This window comes from Heptranchias perlo, chromosome 3 (assembly GCF_035084215.1).
Source record: "Heptranchias perlo isolate sHepPer1 chromosome 3, sHepPer1.hap1, whole genome shotgun sequence".
Taxonomy (NCBI): Eukaryota; Metazoa; Chordata; class Chondrichthyes; order Hexanchiformes; family Hexanchidae; genus Heptranchias; species Heptranchias perlo.
The window spans coordinates 3,144,879-3,162,962 of record NC_090327.1 but is presented as its reverse complement, the minus strand read 5'-3'; the positions used below and the strand labels follow the sequence as shown (position 1 = coordinate 3,162,962).

Here is an 18,084-nt window from a genome sequence, read left to right as displayed (position 1 = left end):
TCCAGCTCTCCAACCCACCGAGAACTTTGCGCTCTTCCATTTCTGGCCTCTTGCACATCCCCGATTTTCATCACTCCACCATTGACAGCTGTGCTTTCAGTTGCCTAGGCCCTAAACTCTGGAATTCCCTCCCTAAACCTCTACACCTCTCTACCTCTCTCTCCCCCGTCTAAGGTGCTCCTTAAAACCTACCTCTTTGACCAAGCTTTTGGTCACCTGTCCTCAATATCTTCTTATGTGGTTCGGTGTCAGATATTGCCTGATAATCACGCCTGTGAAGCGCCTTGGGGCGTTTTACTACGTTATAGGTGCTATATAAATGCAAGTTGTTATTGTTCTTTGCTAGCTAATGCAGGGAACCAGCAAGGTGAGAGCAATCCTCAACGTAGCTTTACTTACCGACACTGCCCAGTCTGTCGGTTGCAGTCCGGGTTTGCAGGTTTGATGATTCCTATTCGTGAGCAATTGCACTTTTCGCAGCCAGCCAAAGGATGGTAACTGAAGGTCTGTTTCGCACAGCTCTCGCACGCAGGCTTAATAGTTTGAGGGGGGCAGATGCATTGCCCGGTGACCTCATCACACAGGCGCCTGCCACAGTTGCAAGCTGAAGATAAAACAAAAAATGGAAGCGATCTGGTTCTTCTCCCCCCCCCGCAAATTAAATCTCTTTGCTTTTGCACATAAAAGCTATCGATACAAAAGGGATGGACAAAATGATACCAAATAACACGGACATAATTTGGTAATGCATATTCTTCAAAAAAATCTAAAAATTAACTACATAGAAATACATAGAAGCTACAACATAGAAGCAGGCCATTCGGCCCACTCGGTGTTTGTCCTTTGTTGCTATCCATAAAGTATGTAGTGATCAAGACCTCTTATATTAGTATTAGGTCTTGGCAAGATTGGTACTGAGAGGAAAGGGGCCTGGTCCTCTCTAATTATTGTCACCAAATTAGTTATGAGAGATGCAGCCTTTTGTCTCCGTATAGCCTCAATAGCTACTAAAGTATGGTGTTCAATTCTGGGCACCACACTTTAGAAGGACGTCAAGGCCTTGGAGAGGATGCAGAGGAGATTTACTAGAATGGTGCCAGGGATGAGAAGCTGGGATTGTTCTCCTTAGAGCAGAGAAGGTTAAGGGGAGATTTAATAGAGGTGTTCAAAATTATGAAGGGTTTTGATAAAGTAAATATAGATAGAATCACAGAATCATAGAAAGGTTACAGCATGGAAGGAGGCCTTTCGGCCCATTGGCTCAATGCAAGAGCAATCCAGCCAGTCCTACTCATGCAAATTTTTTCCTTTCAAGTACTTATCCAGTTCCCTTTTGAAGTCCATGATTGAATTTGCCTCCACCACCCCCTTGTACAGTGCATTCCAGATCCTAACCACTCACTGTGTAAAAACGTTTTTCCTCATGTCAGCTTTGGTTCTTTCGCCAATCACCTTAAATCTATGTCCTCTAGTTCTTGACCCTTCCGCCAATGGGAATAGTTTCTATCTACGCTGTCTAGGCCCTTCATGATTTTGAACACCTCTATCAAATCTCCTCGCAACCATCTCGGTTCCAAGGAGAACAACCCCAGCTTCTCCAGTCTATCCACATAACTAAAGTCCCTCATCCCTGGAATCATTCTAGTAAATCTCTTCTTCACTCTCTCTAAGGCCTTCACATCTTTCCTAAAGTGCGGTGCCCAGAACTGGACACAATACTCCAGTTGTGGCTGAACCAGTGTTTTATAAAGGTTCATCATGACTTCCATACTTTTATACTCTATGCCTTTATTTATAAAGCCCAGGATCCCGTATGCTTTTTTAACCACTTTCTCAACCTGCCCTGCCACCTTCAACGATTTGTGCACATATACCCCCAGATCTCTCTGTTCCTGCACCCCTTTTAGAGTTGTGCCCTCTAGTTTATATTGCCTCTCCTCATTCTTCCTACCGAAAGGTATCACTTCACATTTTTGTGCATTAAATTTCACCTGCCATGTGTCCGCCCATTCCACCAGCCTGTCTATATCCTCTTGAAGTCTATCACTATCCTCCTCACTGTTTACTACCCTTCCAAGTTTTGTGTCATCTGCAAATTTTGAAATTGTGCTCTGTACGCCCAAGTCCAAGTCATTAATATATATCAAGAAAAGCAGTGGTCCCAGCACTGACCCCTGGGGAACACCACTGTACACCTCCCTCCAGTCCGAAAAACAACCGTTCACCACTACGCTCTGTTTCCTGTCCCTTAGCCAATTCTGTATCCATGTTGCTACTGCCCCCTTTATTCCACGGGCCACAATCTTGATGATAAGCCTACCATGCGGCATTTTATCAAACGCCTTTTGAAAGTCCATAAACTTCATTGCCGTCATCTACGCTCTCTGTTATCTCATCAAAATACTGTATCAGGTTAGTTAAACACGATTTGCCTTTAACAAATCTGTGCTGGCTTTCCCTAATCAATCCACACTCGTCCAAGTGACTGTTAATTTTGTCCCGGATTATCGTTTCTAAAAGTTTCCCCACCACTGACTGGCCTGTAGTTGCTGGGTTTATCCTCACATCCTTTTTTGAACAAGGGTGTAATATTTGCAATTCTCCAGTCCTCTGGCACCATCCCTGTATCTAAGGATGTTTGGAAGATTATGGCCAGTACCTCCGCAATTTCCATCCTTACTTCCCTCAGCAACCTAGGATGCATCCCATCCGGACCGGGTGACTTATCTACTTTAAGTACAGCTAACCTTTCCCATACCTCTTCTTGATCAATTTTTAGTCCATCCAGTATCTCAACTATATCTTCCTTTACTGAGACTCTGGCAGCATCCTCTTCCTTGGTAAAGACAGATGCAAAGTACTCATTTAGTACCTCGGCCAACCCCTCTGCCTCCATGAGTAAATCTTCTTTATGGTCCCTAATCGGCCCCATCCCTCCTCTTACTATCTGTTTACTGTTCAAATGCCTGTAGAAGACTTTTGGATTCCTTTTTATGTTGGCCGCCAGTCTATTCTCATACTCTCTCTCTTTGCCCCTCTTATTTCCGTTTTCACTTCCCCTCTGAACTTTCTATATTCTGCCTGGTTCTCACTTGTATTATCAACCTGACATCTGTAATACGCCCCATTTTTCCGTTTCATCTTACTCACTATCTCTTTTGTCATTCAGGGGGCTCTGGCTTTAGTTGTCCTACCTTTCTGCCTAGTGGGAATGTACCTTGTCTGTACCCGAACCATCTTCTCCTTAAAGACCGCCCACTGTTCAATTACAGTTTTGCCTTCCAATCTTTGATTCCAATTTACCCGGGCCAGATCAGTTCTCATCCCATTGAAATTGGCCCTCCTCCTTTTGAGTACTTTTACTTTAGAGTGGTCCGTGGGAGATATGGAGAAACTGTATCCATTGGCAGGAGGGTCGGTAACCAGAGGACACAGATTCAAGGTAATTGGAAAGAGAACCAGAGGGGAAATAAGGAGAAATATTTTTACGCAGCGAATTGTGATGATCTGGATCACACTGCCTGAAAGAATGGTGGAAGCAGATTCAACAGTAATTTTCAAAAGGGAATCAGATAAATACTTGAAAAGGAAAGATTTGCAGGGCTATAGGGAAAGAGCAGTAGAATGGGACTAATTGGGTAGCTCTTTCAAAGAGCCGGCACAGGCAGGTTGGGCTGAATGGCCTCTTTCTGTGCTGCATGATTCTATGATCCTATAATCACAGATTCGGAGGAGAAGGAGTGGTGCTGACAGCAATATTTAATAGGATTGCACTGGTAGAGTGCTGCTTTGGTACAAGTGCTTGGCTTTGGTACAAGTGCTTCAATAGAAGGGAAGCTCAATGCAGGATATAACTTGTGGATAAGACAAATACTTGACAATTTCAGCCCCAAAAATAGAACATAAATTTATAACTATACAGAATTTATTGTGCCTCGTAAAGTTATCAAAATGTGTCAAAATGCAAAACATAATTCTCCTGGCAGATTAGTTTGCAATTGTACAAATGCCAACTTACGTCGACAATTAGGAAACATATAATAGCCAATGACGCATCTGTCACATCGACGTCCAATAACATTTGGCTGGCAGGAACACTGGCCTCCAAATGGATTACACATAGGGCTGGTGGCACCATCTCCATCACACTGGCAGGGTAGAGCTCCATTATTGTAGAATGCCACTAGCGATTTAACAGAGTCTGTACAGAATCTGGATGATGTGGCAGGACTGAAAAGACAGAATTACAGAGAATTACATAGAATTTACAGCCCAGAAACAGGCTATTTGGCTCAATAGGTCTATGCCAGTGTTTATGCTCCACACGAGCCTCCTCTCATCCCATCAACATATCTTTCCATTTCTTTCTCCCTCATGCACTTATCTAGCTTCCCCTAAATGTATCTATGCTATTCATCTCAACTACTCCATCTGGTACCAAGTTTCACATTCTCACAAATCTCTGGGTAAGGAAGTTTCTCCTGAATTCTTTATTGGATTTATTAGTGATTGTCTTACATTTATGTCCTTTAATTTTGGATTCTCCCACAAAATATCTTTTTTTAAAATTTGTTCATGGGATGTGGGCGTCGCTGGCAAGGCCAGCATTTATTTCCCATCCCTAATTGCCCTTGAGAAGGTGGAGGTGAGCCGCGTTCTTGAACTGCTGCAGTCCGTGTGGTGAAGGTTCTCCCACAATGCCGTTAGGAAGGGAGTTCCAGAATTTTGACCCAGCGACGATGAAGGAACGGCGATATATTTCCAAGTCGGGATGGTGTGTGACTTGGAGGGGAACGTGCAGGTGGTGTTGTTCCCATGTGCCTGCTGCTGTTGTCCTTTTAGGTGGTAGAGGTCGCGGGTTTGGGAGGTGCTGTCGAAGAAGCCTTGGCGAGTTGCTGCAGTGCATCCTGTGGATGGTACACACTGCAGCCACTGTGCACCGGTGGTGAAGGGAGTGAATGTTTAGGGTGGTGGATGGGGTGCCAATCAAGCGGGCTGATTTGTCCTGGATGGTGTTGAGCTTCTTGAGTGTTGTTGGAGCTGCACTCATCCAGGCAAGTGGAGAGTATTCCATCACACTCCTGACTTGTGCCTTATAGATGGTGGAAAGGCTTTGGGGAGTCAGGAGGTGAGTCACTCGCCGCAGAATACCCAGCCTCTGACCTGCTCTTGTAGCCACAGTATTTATATGGTTGGTCCAGTTAAGTTTCTGGTCAATGGTGACCCCCAGGATGTTGATGGTGGGGGATTCGGCGATGGTAATGCCGTTGAATGTCAAGGGGAGGTGGTTAGACTCTCTCTTGTTGGAGATGGTCATTGCCTGGCACTTGTCTGGCGCCAATGTTACTTGCCACTTAAGAGCCCAAGCCTGGATGTTGTCCAGGTCTTGCTGTATGCAGGCTCGGACTGCTTCATTATCTGAAGGGTTGTGAATGGAACTGAACACTGTGCAATCATCAGTGAACATCCCCATTTCTGACCTTATGATGGAGGGAAAGTCATTGATGAAGCAGCTGAAGATGGTTGGGCCTAGGACACTGCCCTGAGGAACTCCTACAGCAATGTCCTGGGGCTGAGATGATTGGCCTCCAACAACCACTACCATCTTCCTTTGTGCTAGGTATGACTCCAGCCACTGGAGAGTTTTCCCCCTGATTCCCATTGACTTCAATTTTACGAGGGCTCCTTGGTGCCACACTCGGTCAAATGCTGCCTTGATGTCAAGGGCAGTCACTCTCACCTCACCTCTGGAATTCAGCTCTTTTGTCCATGTTTGGACCAAGGCTTTAATGAGGTCTGGAGCCGAGTGGTCCTGGCGGAACCCAAACTGAGCATCGGTGAGCAGGTTATTGGTGAGTAAGTGCCGCTTTGTGGCAATGTCAACGACACCTTCCATCACTTTGCTGATGATTGAGAGTAGACTGATGGGGCGGTAATTGGCTGGATTGGATTTGTCCTGCTTTTTGTGGACAGGACATACCTGGGCAATTTTCCACATTGTCGGGTAGATGCCAGTGTTGTAGCTGTACTGGAACAGTTTGGCTAGTTCTGGAGCACAAGTCTTCAGCACTACAGCTGGGATGTTGTCGGGGCCCATAGCCTTTGCTGTATCCAGTGCACTCAGCCGTTTCTTGATATCACGTGGAGTGAATCGAATTGGCTGAAGACTGGCTTCTGTGATGGTGGGGATATCGGGAGGAGGCCGAGATGGATCATCCACTCGGCACTTCTGGCTGAAGATGGTTGCAAACACTTCAGCCTTGTCTTTTGCACTCACGTGCTGGACTTCGCCATCATTGAGTATGGGGATGTTTACAGAGCTCCTCCTCCTGTTAGTTGTTTAATTGTCCACCACCATTCACGACTGGATGTTGCAGGACTGCAGAGCTTTGATCTGATCTGTTGATTGTGGAATCGCTTAGCTCTGTCTATAGCATGTTGCTTCCGCTGTTTAGCATTCATGTAGTCCTGAGTTGCAGCTTCACCAGGTTGGCACCTCATTTTTAGGTACGCCTGGTGCTGCTCCTGACATGCTCTTCTACACTCCTCATTGAACCAGGGTTGATCCCCTGGCTTGTTGGTAATGGTAGAGTGAGGAATATGCCGGGCCATGAGGTTACAGATTGTGCTGAAATATAATTCTGCTGCTGCTGATGGCCCACAGTGCCTCATGGATGCCCAGTTTTGAGCTGCTAGATCTGTTATGAATCTATCCCATTTAGCACAGTTCTCGTGCCACACGACACGATGGATGGTGTCCTCAGTGTGAAGATGGGACTTGGTCTTCACAAGAACTGCCAATACTGTCATGGACAGATGCATCTGCGACAGGTGGATTGGTGAGGACGAGGTCAAGTAGGTTTTTCCCTCGTGTTGGTTCGCTCACCACCTGCTGCAGGCCCAGTCTGGCAGCTATGTCCTTCAGGACTCGGCCAGCTCGGTCAGTAGTGGTGCTGCCAAGCCACGCTTGGTGATGGACATTGAAGTCCCCCACCCAGAGTACATTTTGTGCCCTTACTACCCGCAGTGCTTCCTCCAAGTGGTGCTCAACATGGAGGAGGACTGATTCATCAGCTGAGGGAGGACGGTAGGTGGTAATCAGCAGGAGGTTTCCTTGACCATGTTTGACCTGATGCCATGAGATTTCATGGGGTCCAGAGTCAATGTTGAGGACTCCCAGGGCCACTCCCTCCTGACTGTATATCACTGTACCGCCACCTCTGGTCAGTCTGTCCTGCCGGTGGGACAGGACATACCCAGGGATGGTGATGGAAGAGTCTGGGACGTTGGCTGAAAGGTATGATTCTGTGAGTATGGCTATGTCAGGCTGTTGCTTGACTACATCTTCTCTACATCTACCCTATCGAACCCTTCATAACAGAAGAGCCCCAGCCTGTTCAGTCTTTCCTGATAGTTATATCCTCTCAGTTCTGGTATCATCCTTGTGAATCTTTTTTTGCACCTTCTCCAGTGCCTCTGTATCCTTTTCATAATATGGAGACCAGAGACTGTTAAAGCCTCATATAATTATCAGCAAATGTTTTATTTTAGCTATTTTTTCTCAGATACATTAAGCCAAACATAACACACTTATATACTAAGATACATAATAGTAAATGTGAATGTTGATTCTTCGTTTTTAACTTTAGTTTCCAATTTGTTTTTGCTAATTTTCCTCCCCCTTGCATAGGGCTCACAGCTCACTCTCTGGCTGAGAAGGCAAATGGATCCTGGGTTCTCCCGATGCTATTTTCTAACTAACCATGAGCAGGTGCAGAAGAGTGGCACAGGTCGCTCATGCTACATGACTGCCTTCCTCTCTTTGGGGAAACATCTAGCCTCCGCTTGACAGCTCAGCTGAGATTGTGACCTGCTCCAATAATCTACAGTGTACCGTCTGGACCAGCTGGACCATTGATCTTGGATGTCCATTTATGAGTAGAAAAAAATCCAAGTGCTGTAAGAATGGGATCATAGAATCATACAGCACAAAAGGAGGGCCATTCTGCCCATCGTGCCTGTGATGGCTCTTTGAAAGAGCTATCTAATTAGTCCCACTCCCCTGCTCTTTCCACATAGCCCTGCAATTTTCACAGCCCTGCAGTGTGTCTCCAGCATTTTCTGTTTTTCTTTCAGATTTCCAGGAGCTGTAGTATTTTCGCTTTTTACTTCAAGGCATTTACTGGCAGGCTGCCTGAAGCCAGTTCAGGGGATTTGTTTCAACACTCTTCCAGCACTTCATGGAACATTTCTATAAGAATGCACACCCCAATTCCAGCAAAATTGCACATGTCTATGCAGAATAAAGTGTTCCAACATTGCCGTGCCATGTATCCAGGTCCGGGCCTATATCCCAGTCAATATACTGGATTCCAGCTGGACTTAAAGTGGGAGTCTGTCTGAACAGCTGAGGCCCTGTTAATTTCAAGCCAAATCGTATGGTGGTAAAAAGACTCACATTACACAATGCAGTCCTCCCCTTGCAAAATATAAATTCCTCTTCATTGATTCATTTCAGCCTGCTGAGTGTACTGGTTTTTTTTAAGTTCCTGACAGGAATTAAAAGAAAATCCCGTTTAATACTCTCGTTGACTGTTTCGCCAGAATTATTGTCACGAGAAATTTCACCCTCTTTATTTCATTCTTGACTGAAAAAGAAGCATCAATTTGCTCGCAGGTGACTTTACCCAATTTTTTTCCACTCACATTCAAGGGAATATAAAACGCAAAAGATCAGAACAATTATATTCAATTAATTATACTCACTCGATGTAAAAGCTATTCCCACCACAGGCGGTAATGAAATCAAATGACTTATCCAGAGGTTTTTCATTTTGTAAGTCAGGATCGTAACTCTCTGAAGGAACAATTAAGATGTAGTCCTAAAATATAAAGTATTTTCATTTTAAGTAAATTAGCATTGCAAAGAGATTCATTCATAGCATCATAGAGATTTCAGCACAGAAGGAGGCCAATTGGCCCATTGTGCTCATGCCGGTGTTAACCGGCCTACTAAACTCCCAATATGGCGGGCAGGAAGTGTGCGCGCATTTCTGGCCGGAAATGCGCCGCCCGCCATATTGGATATGATCGATACGCTGGCAGCAGGAGCACACATCGGAACAGTTAAAGGCCGGAGGCATTTATTCAAATTCGAGTCCTGTGTTTCTTGAAGACCCACTTTTAATTTTTGGATGTCCCAGTGCTTCACTCGTCATGTGCTGAACTCACACAACACATCATGGCGTTAACCCACAGGAAGGCCCCCCTGTACTTAGCTGAATGTGGAGTCAGGAGGAGCAGGAGTGACCCTCCCGATCCCACAGTAAAAGAAACTGGTCTGCTCCCCCCGCCTTGGTCATCAAATCCCCCCGACCCGGCTACTGACCACCCCCTCCACTGGCTAGTGACCACCCCCCCGACCCGGCTACTGACCCCCCCTCCACTGGCTAGTGACCACCCCCCCGACCCGGCTACTGACCCCCCCTCCACTGGCTAGTGACCATCCCCCCGACCCGGCTACTGACCCCCCCTCCACTGGCCAGTGACCACCCCCCCGACCCGGCTACTGACCCCCCCTCCACTGGCTAGTGACCACCCTCCCGACCCGGCTACTGACCCGGCTACCGACACCCACCCCGACCTGGCTTCCGAGCTACCCCACCCCCCGACCCAGCTACCAACCCCCCCTCCCCCCGACCCGGCTACCGACCCCCCTCTCCCCGACCCGGCTACCGACCTCCCCTCCCCCCGACCCGGCCACCGACCCCCCCTCCCCCCGACCCGGCCACCGACACCCCCTCCCCCCGACCCGGCCACCGACCCCCCCTCCCCCCGACCCGGCCACCGACATCCCCTCCCCCCGACCCGGCCACCGACCCCCCCTCCCCCCGACCCGGCCACCGACATCCCCTCCCCCCGACCCGGCCACCGACCCCCCCTCCCCCCGACCCGGCCACCGACACCCCCTCCCCCCGACCCGGCCACCGACACCCCCTCCCCCCGACCCGGCCACCGACACCCCCTCCCCCCGACCCGGCCACCGACACCCCCTCCCCCCGACCCGGCCACCGACACCCCCTCCCCCCGACCCGGCCACCGACACCCCCTCCCCCCGACCCGGCCACCGACAGTCCCATCTCACCGACCCGGCTTCCGACCCCCCCTCTCCCCGACCTGGCTACCGATCCCCCCCGCTCCCGACCCGGCTACCGACACCCCCTCTCCCCGACCCGGCTACCGATCCCCCCCACTCTCGACCTGGCTACCGACCCTCCCCCCTGGCTCTGACCCCTCTCTCCCTCCGGTACCGACCACTCCCCTCCCCTGTAACCAAGCACTTCATGTTTCAAAACACTTGCACTATTTCAGGGCAGCATCACACTCGTGATCTTCAGAGAACTTTGTTACCTCGAGTCTGGACTATTCCAGTGCTCTCCTGGCCGGCCTCCCATCTTCCACCCTCCATAAACTTGAGCTTATCCAAAACACTGCTGCTCGTATCCTAACTCGCACCAAGTCCCGTTCACCCATAACCCCATTTAGGAAATGGGTCGGCCATTTAGGACTGAGATGAGGAGAAATTTCTTCACTCAGAGAGTGGTGAATCTTTAGAATTCCCAACCCCAGAGGGCTGTGGAGGCTCAGTCATTGAGTTCATTCTAAACAGAGATCGCTAGATTTCTAGATATTAAAGGCATCGAGGGATATGGGGATGGTGCAGGAAAATGGCGTTGAGGTGGAAGATCAGCCATGATCTTGTTGAATGACGGAGCAGGCTCGAGGGGCCGGATGGCCTACTCCTGCTCCTCTTTCTTATGATCTTATGTTCGCTGACCGACATTGGCTCCCGGTCTGGGAACACCTCGATTTTAAAATTCTCGTTCTTGTGTTCAAATCCCTCCATGACCTCACCCCTCCCTATCTCTGTAACTTGCTCCAGCCCGACAACCCTCCGAGATCTCTGCGCTCCTGCAATTCTTGCCTCTTGCGCATCCCCGATTTTCATCGCACCACCATTGGTGGCCGTTCCTTCAGCTGCCTGGGCCCCAAGCTCTAGAATTCCCTCCCTAAACCTCTCCGCCTCTCTACCTCCCTCTCCTCTGTTAAGACGCTCCTTGAAACCTACCTCTTTGACCAAGCCTGTCCTAATATCTTATGTGGCTCGGTGTCAAAACTCGTTTGATAATCGCTCCTGTGAAGCACCTTGGGATGTTTTACTACCTTAAGGATGCTATGTAAATGCAAGTTGTTGTTGTTGTTGAAATGTAGTCACTGTTGTCATGTAGGGAAACAGGCAATGATACTCTTTCAATATTTGTTCAAAACTCACCACCCAAAGTGCTTTTTTTTTAGGAATGCTTAAAATGACGGACAACTCCAGATTGATTATATCCAATTCTATTCTATTTCCCGAGATGACCTGGTCGCGGCACCCAAACCCATGTGGGCAGAAGGAAGCACTGAAGAATCCTGAAAAGAAAGAGAGAGTTGTATTAATAATGAAGCAGAACAGATGTCAGGTTGACAATACAAGTGAGAACCAGGCAGAATATAGAAAGTTCAGAGGGGAAGTGAAAAAGGAAATAAGAGGGGCAAAGAGAGAGTATGAGAATAGACTGGCGGCCAACATAAAAGGGAATCTAAAAACCTTCCACAGGCATGTAAACAGTAAATGGGTAGTAAGAGGAGGGGTGGGGCCGATTAAGGACCAAAAAGGAGATCTACTCGTGGAGGCAGAGGGCATGACTGAGGTACTAAATGAGTACTTTGCATCTGTCTTTACCAAGGCAGCAGATGCTGCCAGAGTCTCAGTAAAGGAAGATGTAGTTGAGATACTGCATGGGCTAAAAATTGATAAAAAGGAGGTACTAGAAAAGCTAGCTGTACTTAAAGTAGATAAGTCACCCGGTCCGGATCCATAGGTTGCTGAGGGAAGTAAGGTTGGAAATTGTGAAGGTACTGGCCATAATCTTCCAAACATCCTTAGATACGGGGGTGGTGCCAGAGGACTGGAGAATTGCAAATGTTACACCCTTGTTCAAAACAGGGTGAAAGGATAAACCCAGCAACTATAGGCCAGTCAGTTGAACCTCGGTGGTGGGGAAACTTTTAAAAATGATAATCCGGGACAGAATTAACAGTCACTTGGACAAGTGTGGATTGATTAGGGAAAGCCAGCATGGATTTGTTAAAGGCAAATAGTGTTTAACTAACTTGAGAGAGTTTTTTGATGCAGTAACAGAGAGGGTTGATGAGGGCAATGCAGTTGATGTGGTGTATATAGACTTTCAAAAAGCGTTTGTAAAGTGCTTTATAATAGGCTTATCATCAAGATTGAAGCCCATGGAATAAAAGTGGCAGCATGGATACAGAATTGGCTAAGTAACAGGAAACAGAGAGTAGTGGTGAACAGTGTTTTTTTATTTGTTCTTGAGATGTGGGCGTTGCTGGCGAGGCCAGCATTTATTGCCCATCCCTAATTGCCCTCGAGAAGGTGGTGGTGAGCTGCCTTCTTGAACCGCTGCAGTCCGTGTGGTGATGGTTCTCCCACAGTGCTGTTAGGAAGGGAGTTCCAGGATTTTGACCCAGCGACAATGAAGGAACGGCGATATATTTCCAAGTCAGGATGGTGTGTGACTTGGAGGGGAACGTGCAGGTGGTGTTGTTCCCATGTGCCTGCTGCTCTTGTCTTCTAGGTGGTAGAGGTCGCGGGTTTGGGAGGTGCTGCCGAAGAAGTCTTGGCGAGTTGCTGCAGTGCATCCTGTGGATGGTGCACACTGCAGCCACAGTGCGCTGGTGGTGAAGGGAGTGAATGTTTAGGGTGGTGGATGGGGTGCCAATCAAGCGAGCTGCTTTGTCCTGGATGGTGTCGAGCTTCTTGAGTGTTGTTGGAGCTGCACTCATCCAAGCAAGTGGAGAGTATTCCGTCACACTCCTGACTTGTGCCTTGTAGATGGTGGAAAAGCTTTGGGGAGTCAGGAGGTGAGTCACTCGCCGCAGAATACCCAGCCTCTGACCTGCTCTTGTAGCCACAGTATTTATATGGTTGGTCCAGTTAAGTTTCTGGTCAATGGTGACCCCCAGGATGTTGATGGTGGGGGATTCGGCGATGGTAATGCCGTTGAATGTCAAGGGGAGGTGGTTAGACTCTCTCTTGTTGGAGATGGTCATTGCCTGGCACTTATCTGGCACGAATGTTACTTGCCACTTATGAGCCCAAGCCTGGATGGTGTCCAGGTCTTGCTGCATGCGGGCTTGGACTGCTTCATTATTTGAGGGGTTGCGAATGGAACTGAACACTGAGTTGTTTGGAGGGAGGTGTACAGTGGTGTTCCCCCGGGGTCGGTACTATGACCACTGCTTTTCTTGATATACATGTTAATGACTTGGACTTGGGTGTACAGGGCACAATTTCCAAAACTGCAGATGACACAAAACTTGGAAGTGTAGTGAACAGGAGGATAGTGATGGACTTCTAGAGGATATAGACAGGCTGGTGGCATGGGCGGACACATGGCAGATGAAATTTAAACGCAAAAAAATGTGAGGTGATACATTTCGGTAAGAAGAACAAGGAGAGGCAATATAAACTAGAGGGCACAATTCTAAAAGGGGTACAGGAACAGAGAGATCTGGGGGTATATGTGCACAAATTGTTGAAGATGGCAGGGCAGGTTGAGAAAGTGGTTAAAAAAGCATACGGGATCCTGGGCTTTATAAATCGAGGCATTGAGTACAAAAGCAAGGAAGTCACGATGAACCTTTATAAAACACTGGTTTGGCCACAGCTGGGTGCTGATTTTCGGATGGCGGAGCGGGTGCATTTGGGGGCTCCTAAAATTGTATAAATCCGGAGCGGGTTTGGAGCCCGGCTCCAACCCACTGACTTCCGGGTTCCCCAGTGACACGTTCGGGTGCGCGCGCACCTCCCGAATGTGGGACTCCCACCGGCAATTAAAGCCGACAGGATGATGATTTACATACCTTGACAGATAGTTGAGGTACTTGAGAGACCTCATTGAGTGGACATTTTGGCAGGGGTGCAATTTTGAAGGATCCTCAGCGTGTTTCCCGTGCTGTGGGAAACACTCCCTGTTGGAGCAGACGTGTTTCAGCCAGCAGCCAGTGGGAGATGCAAAGGATTATTTGACAGGTGGGGGGAAAACCTCATTTATTGCAGCAGGGCACTCTGTCACTTCAGACAAAGTTTTGGCTGCAACACCTTTGTGTTGTCACTCAAAATTCTTATTTTTCAGCCAAAACTCTGCTGTGCAAACACATTTACCTATTTTGCGGACCCCTCAAACTCACACCGTCAGGATGGGGGGGATGCCATGGCTGCATTCATCACTTCATCCGAGGACGAGCAACATCACCAGCCTCGCCAGGCACGCCGTCCACCTCCGCCACGTGGAGCTCCACAACACAGTGCTGTGCCACAGGCACCTGCACAACAGCATGGAGGGCAACAACAGAGAGAGCGACGTCGCAAGAGGGTTTACAGACCGAGGCTCAGCTTCCTGGACCTCTCTGAGGAGCAGTGCATACGGAGGCTCAGAGTCAGACGCCAGGTCGTCGCAGACATCTGCAGGCTCTTCATGCCGAGCTGCTCCTGGCTGGGCTGAGCAACATCTCTTTACCTGTGGCTGTCAAAGTCACCACTGCCCTCAACTTCTTCGCCTCCGGATCATTGCAGGGTGCCACCGGGGACATCGCTGGGGTCTCTCAGTCGTCTGCACACAAGTGCATAAGGCAGGTCACCGACGGCTTGTTTCGCAGGGCCTCGCACGACATCAACTTCCCCACGGACGACCTCAGACAGACAGAGAGGGCAGTGGGATTCCACACCGTGGCTGGCTTCGTACAGGTACAGTGTGTAATCGATTGCACCCATATATCAATACGAGCACCTCCACACGAGCCAGGACTGTTCATCAACAGAAAGGGCTACCACTCCATCAACACTCAGCTCGTTTGTGACCACCACAAGAGATTCCTTCATGTGTGCGCCAGATACCCTGGCAGCTGCCACGATTACTTCATCCTCCGGGAGTCCAACATCCCGCCCTCCTTCCACGCACCGAACACCCGAAAAGGGTGGCTCCTTTGCCTCCTCCTCTGCACCCGTTGCTGATGACACCTCTGAGGAACCCCACCACCGAGCAACAGCGTCGATATAACGACAGCCACATCACTACTAGGTCTACAACTGAGCATGCTATAGGGCTGCTCAAGATCCGCTTCAGGTGCCTTGATCGTTCTGGGGGAGCGCTTCAATACACACCAGGCATTATAGTCATGTGTTGTGCTCTGCACAGCATGGCACAACAGAGAGGGGGGCCGCTTGAGGAGGCCCCATCCACATCTGCCACCCACAATGAGGAGGAGGCGGAGGAGGAGGCGGAGGAGGAGGAGGAGCAACCCATGGGCAAAACAGCGGCTCACCTAGCTGCTCGTGAGGTATGTGAATGGTTCTCCTAACATCAGTCAGTGTGAAGAGTCCAGTCCTCACCACCTGGACAGAGCAGCGGCCACACCAGCATCCCCCTCCCTGCACATAACAGTCCTGCAACTACACATGCACTCACTGTAGAGTGACCCAATGGGTGACATCAAGTGTCGGCGTTCATGGTGAAGCACATGAAAGGGCACCACTCCTACCACTCCTACCACTCCTACCACTCTGCTGGACGACAGTTTGCAGGACATGTGTGAAGCCTTGTAAGTGCTAGAGTATCTGCCTGCCTGTTTAAGGCGACAGAATGTTGTTCACCCTGAGTCCGAAGGGCCGTTGTCAGGGCCTGAATGGACTCATTTGTGAGCCGTGCTTGAAGCTCCATGGAGGTTAGCCTTCCCTCCATCACAGACATTCCCGCACTTACCCGCGACACTATCTCAGAGATACCCTCACGTCCCTGTGACAGTATCTCAGAGATGCCCTCCCTTACCTGTGCCACCATTCCACTCATGCAGGAGTTGGACTCCTCCATCCTCTGTGCGATTGTGGAGAGTGCACATGGCACCTGTTCCAGTACCTCGCAAATGTACTGCTGCCCCTCGATCATTCTCCTTTTAAAGGATGGCCCCCAGGGTTCAGCATCTATGTCCAGCTGAGCAGAGCCTGGGGAAGAGTGCTCCCACCGACGCGGACTCTCCACAGCTGCCCCTGCCACCAGTGTCTGCTCGTGCTCACATGTGTGTGGTGACTCACCATGTGCGACCCCAACTAACTGAGGATGGGGACCCACCGAGGAGTGTGTATCTGTGCTGGTGGATGGCTCACTCAGATGTGACGGGGCCCCCTCAGAGGCCGGCAAGTCCTCTGAGGAATCGCCCTCTGCCATCACAGCGGTCGCTGAAGGCCCTGAAGGAGAACAGAAAGCAATATTAAGCATGGTGACAGATGTTAAGATGCTGAAGATGGCAAGGCATGTTAACATCAATTGCTATTGTGTGTGCTGAATGTTAAAGATCCGTCACCAGACATTTGTCGGGTGCCAGTCTCAGTGTCCCTGACGAACAGGCTCTCGAGGGTTCAGCTGAGCTCCAGAGCCTCCTGCTCCACGTCTGTGTGCACGACTACCTCTTGCGGCCTCCCTCCGGTCCTTGCCCTCTCCCGTGCATTCTGGGCTCTCTTCTCCTATAAGGGGAGAAAGTAGAGAGGTGTGAGTGAGTGATGGTGACGCGGCCAACCGCTGAATGCATTGGTTTGGGGGTGGATGACCATGAAAGAGATGCATCAGAGGGTGAGAATGAGACAGAGCCATGACATTGTATGAGGATTGGGTTGAGTGGTAGTGGTGGGGTGAGTACTGGGGAGGTGATGAAGTGGTGAGTAAGTGCAGGTAAGTTGAGGATGAGCTTTGAGTGGGTGTGAGGAGAGATGTGATAGAGCAGTGTTGGCAGTGCAGAATGAGTTGTGGGGTGGGGGCGGTGATGTGGAAGACGGAGTGTAGGAGAATCAGTAAGTGTACTCACTTTGGCTGACCTTGTTAGGTCATTGAAGCGCTTCCTGCATTGGATCCAGGTGGGGGAGACGTTGCTGCTGCTGATGTGCCAGGCCTTCTTGGTGGCAGAGGCAGGCCACTTCCTCCCGTCCGCCTGGTAAAAGACACCCCTCCTCCTCCTCACCCCATCCAGTAGCACCTGGAGTGAGGCATCGCTGAATCTAAGAGAAGCCTTTCCCCTGGGTTGCTCCATTGTTTATTTGGGTGTTTGATCCAGGAACAGCCATTGGAGGACTGCCCCTTTAAACAGAGCTCCCTTGGCTGACAGCCTGTGATGCGGGTGTGCAGTCCGCCCGCAGCGCAGGTTTTCGATGGCTCACCCGGAAGCCAAGTTGAGTGGCTCCAATTGACCTGCGATCGCGTGGGGAACGGACGGATTTTACTGGGCGGGTCACCCAGGCACCCAATCGCTGCCCCCGCTGCCATCCTGCCTCCCCGCTAATATCCGGGCTCTGGAATATTGTGTCCAGTTCCGGGCACCGCACTTTAGGAAAGACGTGAAGGCCTTAGAGTGGGTGCAGAAGAGATTTACGAGAATGATTGCAGGGATGAGGGACTTCAGTTACTTCAATGGATAGACTGGAGAAACTGGGGTTGTTCTCCTTGGAACAGAGAAGGTTGAGAGGAGATTTGATCGAGGTGTTCAAAATCATGGAGGGTCTAGACAGAGTAGATAGAGAGAAACTGTTCCCATTGGCAGAAGGGTCAAGAACCAGAGGACACAGATTTAAGGTGATTGGCAAAAGAAGCAAAGGTGACATGAGGAAAAACTTCTTTACACAGCGAGTGGTTAGGATCTGGAATGCACTGCCTGAGGGGGTGGTGGAGGCAGATTCAATCATGGCCTTCAAAAGGGAACTGGATAAGGTTGAAAGGAAAAAAATTGCAGGGCTACGGGGATAGGGCGGGGGAGTGGGACTAGCTCGATTGTTCTTGCATAGAGCCGGCAGGGACTCGATGGGCCCTATGGCCTCCTTCTGTGCTGTAACCTTTCTATGACTCTATGAATAATTCTAGCGAGAATTTGTTGGAAGCTAAAATTAAGTATAATTCATCAACATCAGCGCAGTCCGTT

At 49.5% G+C, this 18,084-nt stretch overlaps 1 protein-coding gene across 2 annotated transcripts in view; it reads right to left on the bottom strand.

Annotated features, from left to right (window-relative positions):
• Positions 1-18,084, bottom strand: part of lama3 (laminin, alpha 3) — a 440,498-nt gene that overhangs the window by 147,267 nt on the left and 275,147 nt on the right. For both annotated transcript variants that reach the window (XM_067977687.1, XM_067977691.1), the window contains exons 32-35: positions 11,333-11,472; positions 8,767-8,882; positions 4,019-4,230; positions 400-604 (exon numbers count right to left, since the gene is read on the bottom strand). In XM_067977687.1, the coding sequence (XP_067833788.1) occupies positions 400-604; positions 4,019-4,230; positions 8,767-8,882; positions 11,333-11,472 (673 nt within the window). The remainder of the gene's footprint in view (positions 1-399; positions 605-4,018; positions 4,231-8,766; positions 8,883-11,332; positions 11,473-18,084) is intronic.